This window comes from Drosophila novamexicana, unplaced genomic scaffold (genome assembly GCF_003285875.2).
Source record: "Drosophila novamexicana strain 15010-1031.04,08,12 unplaced genomic scaffold, DnovRS2.1 tig00000008-arrow-pilon, whole genome shotgun sequence".
In the NCBI taxonomy this organism is placed as follows: Eukaryota; Metazoa; Arthropoda; class Insecta; order Diptera; family Drosophilidae; genus Drosophila; species Drosophila novamexicana.
The window spans coordinates 6,703,168-6,709,373 of NW_020824765.1; the positions used below are offsets into that span (position 1 = coordinate 6,703,168).

At 41.7% G+C, this 6,206-nt stretch overlaps 1 protein-coding gene across 1 annotated transcript; it reads left to right on the top strand.

Annotated features, from left to right (window-relative positions):
• The first annotated feature begins 278 nt into the window (after positions 1 to 278).
• On the top strand, positions 279 to 1,919 carry LOC115766278 (zinc carboxypeptidase). Its single transcript, XM_030710185.1, has 4 exons — positions 279 to 475; positions 543 to 679; positions 749 to 1,521; positions 1,605 to 1,919. The coding sequence occupies exons 1-4, from the start codon at positions 317 to 319 to the stop codon at positions 1,799 to 1,801; spliced, it is 1,266 nt and encodes a 421-aa protein (XP_030566045.1). The 5' UTR covers positions 279 to 316; the 3' UTR covers positions 1,802 to 1,919.
• Positions 1,920 to 6,206: the final 4,287 nt, after the last annotated feature.

Below are 6,206 nucleotides of genomic sequence, written 5' to 3' on the forward strand. Positions count from 1 at the left end.
CTACTTTGTGGTAGGTTAAGTGTCGCATGCAGATAAGAGAAACAAAGAGGCGCAGGCACAGGCCACTGCAGACGCGCACTCTGCAATTCGCAACAATGGCAGATGGTTGATCAAAAGCTTGTCCTATCAATAACTTATTAGATAACACAATGTTATTGCACTTTCTGTCAGCGACACTCCGAGCATGCACTTCAGAGCTAATCGACACGAGAGCCAAGTGCTCCATATAAAAGGCAGTGCCCGGCCAATATGCACGGTACAATGAACGTTCGAACGTTTCACAAAACAAACACGTGCGAACAAAGGGATATCAAAAATGAAAGTGCAGCTAGTTTTAGCCCTGTTGTCCTTGGCAGCATTGGCCAACGCCAGGAAACCATTGGCTGCGCGGTACGACAATTTCAAAGTGTACCGAGCTTTTGTTGAGGATAACGAACAGTTGGAGGAGTTTAAAAAAGTTCATCAACACATACAAGTAGGTGCAGCGACACAAAAAACGGATAACGAATTGGAAAAAAAATGACAATTTTCGCCACTTTTAGGTTCATATACTGCATGAGATTGGCGGATCTAACCGCAGCTATGATGTTATTGTTGGCCCGCTTTTCCAGAAAGCCTTTGAGAAAGTGCTGCACGATTTGGAGGTGGAATATGAGATAATCGTCGAGGATTTGCAGGCGTAAGGCTTAGGCTCAATCTCTGTTTTTTTATGAAAACAAGCTGTAAAACTCAAAATTTGCTTGTCTAGTTTGCTTGACGAGTCGTCAGTTGATGAGGATGCGCCCATGGACTGGGAAACTTATCATCCGTTGAGTACAATCTACGACTGGGTGGATGACCAGTGCGCTGAGCACGACTATCTCGAGTGTAAGGTCATAGGTCACTCCCATGAAGGGCGGCCCATCAAAAGCGTTAAGCTGTCGAAGCGAGAGGGCAACAAGGCCATTTTAATTGAGGGCAACATTCATGCCATGGAATGGATATCCTCGGCCACAGTCACCTACATATTGAACCAGTTAATTAACTCGAAAGATGCTGAGATGCAGCGCCTGACGGAGGAGTACGATTGGATTGTCGTGCCCATGGTGAATCCTGATGGTTTTGTCTATACGCACGAGGTGGAGCGCTTGTGGCGCAAGAATCGTCGCCCCAATGGATATACGAACACATCGGGTCCCTGCTTTGGCATCGATATGAATCGTAATTTTGATTTCCATTGGAGCGGCGCTGGCTGGAATATAGAGGATCCCTGCGATCATTGGTTTGGTGGCGATGAGCCGAATACCGAAAGGGAAATTCTGGCACTGCAGGACTTTGTTAGCTCCTTTGAGGATGGCTACATACGCGCCTACATGGCCTTCCATGCCTATGGGCAGTATGTGCTGTTGCCCTATGGACACTCGAACACAGAATTTCCGCCCAACTATGACCAGATGATGCGCATTGCGGCCGCCTTTGCGGATGGCGCTGTGGATGCGTATGGCTCTGTTTTTACCTATGGCGCCAGCGGTTTATTGAACTGTAAGTGTTGAATGCTGTTTGTACACGAATTCTGCCATGCGAAATGCTATTGACCTTTGACGCGCTGCCTTCCTTTATTGTAGATGTTGTGTCTGGCGCTGCTAAGGACTGGGCCTACGGGGTTAAAGGCATACCATTCACCTGTACCATTGAGCTGCGTGATAAGGGCACATTTGGCTTCTTCCTGCCATCCAATCAAATTACGGAAGTTGGCACCGAGGTCACCGAGGGTCTTAAATCGCTCGTTGCCAAGGCAAATGATGAGGGCATTTTCGATTGAAATCGGTCGAGTGGGAAACTTTTAAAATTCTCAAATGCCGATAACAAATGGATTAGATTGTAGCAGCCGCTTTTGAAATTATTTATAAATAATAGAAAAATATATACATATATTTTAATATGATGAGCATTCCAATTGCGCTACAGCGAATGAGTAATATTTGAGTAGGCAGTGCACTGCTTGTTGGAAAGCAGTAAAGGGCTTTAGAGTACTGCATACATAGCGCCTTTCAAGCAGTTCAATTTCCGGTTTAAGTGCCTGCTGTACGGAAAACAGTGCGCCTGTACACTGCTTGCTTAAAATCAATTTAGCTGTGTGAGGTCCTGACTAAAAGCTTGGGACAACAATTTTAACAGCAACTGTTGATTAACAGTCTGCTAAATTTATATTTGCAGCCTGTTAAGCAATATTTGAATGTTGATAACGGTGCGGTATGTCCAAATAAATAAAAATGAAATTGTATGTTATAATTATATGATAGAAATTATATAATAAATGTTAAGTTTAGCTGAGGAAATTTTAATTATACATTAATTTTTTTTTATTTAAAAGACTAATGGAAATACCCCTTATATTTTTCTCAATTTAATGTTGACGTCAGTTAAAATACAGTGCATTATTTAAGAATGAAATATTATACGCAGTTTTAGCCATTTGAACAAACATTTTTCGCTCTGTTGACAAGCTCATTTATAACCCCTAGATAACAAAGCATTGTAATATAGATTACATTATTTTACTAAGATTTCAAGTGGTTTTCGGTCTTATTTAAAAGCCTCTCCACTTAGCTTTAACACCCTCTTATTGGCTCGCTTATTACAACGCACACTCTTGTTAGCGTCCAGCTGCAATTAAGTCACAAACTTAAGTGTAGCTTGTCAGAATAACATGTACTTATGTCGCTTGAGCCAAGCAACTTTACTTTTGCCACACAATTATGACAAAAGTGTGGCCTCTTATCTGGCTCATTAGCATTAGGACTTAAGCTGAGCGAGTCACGGCAGGTTCACAAGCTGAATTTGAGCTCCATTGATTTCATTTGGCTGGTCACGTGTCGCACATTTGCGCCAAGAAAAAAAAGTAGAAAATATCCAGACACAAAAATAACAATAGTGTTCGTCGAAGATGAAATACGCTAGCAGAGGGATTTAGTTATTTATATTCATTATTAAAAGAATACGCTTAAGTATACGTTATATGAACTATTAAATATATTTGTTATTATAAAATTACACTAATTATATATAGTTAAGATATTTTTCTCTCTTAAAGGACTTAATGATAAGAAATGCATGCAAAACAATATAAAATTTGGTGCCTAACTATATATAACGACTATAGCTCATTGATCACCCGATTTATACTATAACTACCTCATATATGACACACTGGTCAGCTCTTCTTCAATTTAAGCTTCTCAATTCGGCTACCTAATCAGTTCGGAAATGCGCTAACATTTGATGACCCAATTTAAGGGTATTAAGGGCACAAATTATGCATATTGTTGGCCCCACTAAATATTATGTGGCAATGAGCATAAAAGTTTCACGCTATACGCTAGGTTTTCTTTTATGTTAATTTTTGGGTGGCATATGTAGGAAATAGGGGACCTTTTTTTGCCAATAACCTGTGCCTTCTCAGACGCTTTGTGCTATTGTTTTCGCTGGCTGCGCCCACGCGATATAAAAAGGCGAAAGTTAATTGAAAATATGTTCGCAAGTCAAAGAAAACGAATCTGCTTGACTGCGTTAATGCTGCCAGCTCAAAGATAACCGCCTACATTATATTTACAGGATTTGTATCTTTGGGTTGTTATTTGGTTTGCATATTTGATTACAAGAAGCTGAGGTATGTTGTTCGCACACTTTGAGAGCGACTCTTATCAGGTGTCAAAGGCGAGCTAGTGATACGAGTGCAGCATGTGTAAAGGCAGCACATTTCTCGCATTTCCGGCATTCTCTTTTTATAGAGAGCATGTGTATACATGTATCCCGTGTGCGGCTTGTATATTTGCAGTATTTGCATGTCAAAGAGCTAGAAAATCATTGAGACGAAAATGATGTGCCGATATTAAAGTCGATCGTACTATATGGTGGCATGCCTCATTATGTGTGCGTGCGGGCAGGAACTGCTGCTTGGTTATCGCAGCGAAATGTATTTTGCGCGTGTGAAGTTCTTCAAGTGCATACAACCCAATACAGCCGCCCCCCAACCCACGCACCAACGGGAACTCTATCATAAATAGCAGGGCAGGATAAAGCAAGGCTCTGGCTTGGCGCTAGGATGCGACTGGCATGGCTGCATTGGACACGTGAAACCATCATCAATCTAGAGCCAACGACAGTTTTAACGACTTCTTGTGGATTACTTCAAACAAAATAACCACTTTGTAGTCGCTGCAATTTTATGTTGGCCCCCGGTTGCTGTTGATGGCCCTGGACTTCCGCTGCGGCCTCGGTCTCGGCCACGGCCACGGCAACAGCTTTTGGCTTTGGGTATTTGCTGCATTTGGATAAAAGTTTTGCTGCATGCCGCAGAATGTTGCCGGCAAATGCCGTTGGCCAAAGTGCGAACGTTAACAAAAATTGCAGCTCACATGCAAAGCTTAAACATCAATTTTTATTATTCCTGCAGCCAGGTGGCAAGCACTTGGTTGCCACTGCCGACAGGTAAAGTAGCTAAGGAGATGTTGCATCAATTGGTAATGGCGAAATAAAGGCGATTAGCCAACTTTGACAATTGATTTAGAATCTCAGCAGGGCAAACAAAATGTGCAACAGCAATCGAGAATCGCAGGCACGAAATTGGAAAAGTTTAAAGTAAAGAACAAATTATTTAAATTTAACAATAAAGCTTATCTAAAAAATATATTCATTTTATAATGTACACTAAATTTTTCAGAATGTTAAAAAATGAATGAGAAGCACAGATTTATCAGCAAAGATAAGGAATTATTATTTGGAGATTAGCTAACCCTTAACAACTCCTACACTTTTGTATTCTGAACAGGCTTTTAGCTTTAAATTTTTATAAATTGATGCACTTAAAACTTAGGTTGACATTCGCTTTGCTGACAATTATAATGAAATAAAAATAAATAAATTATAACATTTTGATATGGCTGATTTTGCTTTAAAAATTTTCCATCTTTATTGTATTTTATCATATTAATTATATTAACAAGAAGTTGTTATCGAAAATCTAGATAATGAACCACCTTTAGCCCGACATACTTTACATTTAATTAAAAAACGTTAACTAAATGCCCAAAGGCGTGGCGAAAAAAAAAATATAAAAAAAATTAAAAAGAAAACAACTGAAAAACAACCCTTAAAATAGTTTAGCAGCTGTTGCTGTTGCATTGCTTTTGCCCAAAAGAGAGCGCAACGCATGAAAACCAAAACGTTGAATCCCTACAAAATGTTGCCCAACGGCTGTGGCCAGTTTTTTCTGTTGTTGTTAACCCCCAGGTGAAGCAGGAGCAGCAGCAACAGCAGCAGAAGCCCGCAACAGGCAGCAGCAGGCAACAGCAGATGCGACAAAGCTTCATTAAAATTAACAAAACTTAATTGCAGCTTACGTGGCACGTAGCATGTTGCAAATGTGCTTTGCAATCTGTTTGATGGCCCCTACAATCAGCACAGCGTGTAGGGGAGAGACGCACCTGCCGCTGATCGCGATGTGGCAGGCAGCCTGCCAAATTTGATGTATTGCATTCGGAACTGGCTGGCTGGTAGGCAGGCAGGATACTCCCGTGATCCTTGGAGCAGTCGCAGATTGCAGCTGCAAAAGGATTAGTGCACGCGTGAGTTCAGCTGCAAACAGCAGAAGAAAGGACATGACATAAGCTGGCGACGGGCAAACAGGCCAAAAGCCGAACAGGCCAACAAGCCGACGGGCAACTGGTTACGGGGCAAAATGAAGTTGAAACCTTGCGTGCAACTGTTATTGACAACTCGCCGCCCCCGTCACACCCGTTGTCCTCGCACCGCTGCAGGCAGTGAACTTTCCTCGGCTTGTTGTAACCCATTTGGCCTGTCAATGGCTTGTAACTTGGCAAAACTGTTTAGGCCAACTTTGGAGCCGAACTTTGGCACATGGCATGCCAGAAATTACGTTAAGCGCTTTAGTGCCTTTGACATTTGCATGCAATGACTGAAGCTGCAGCCACGGGCAGACGGGCAGACATTTTCTGCAGCCATAAAAACAATATCCTGAAACTGCAATTACCTCCCCCGCCCAGACGCCCACAAAAGTGTAACAAAGGTCGCTGTGCTGTCATTTGGTCCAAGGGAAATTCAATTCGCTAGCAGCATTCTATCACCTGACAAAACCGGCATTGCCGAAAAACTGGAGCGAGAGATGTTGAAATACCAAATATACTCTACCAGTTAATACTCTAATT

Coding starts and splice junctions, on each gene's coding strand:
- LOC115766278 (XM_030710185.1), top strand. CDS start 317: ATGAAAGTGCAGCTAGTTTTAGCCCTGTTGTCCTTGGCAGCATTGGCC. Junction 476..542: donor AAGTTCATCAACACATACAA/GTAGGTGCAGCG, acceptor CGCCACTTTTAG/GTTCATATACTGCATGAGAT. Junction 1,522..1,604: donor CGCCAGCGGTTTATTGAACT/GTAAGTGTTGAA, acceptor CCTTTATTGTAG/ATGTTGTGTCTGGCGCTGCT.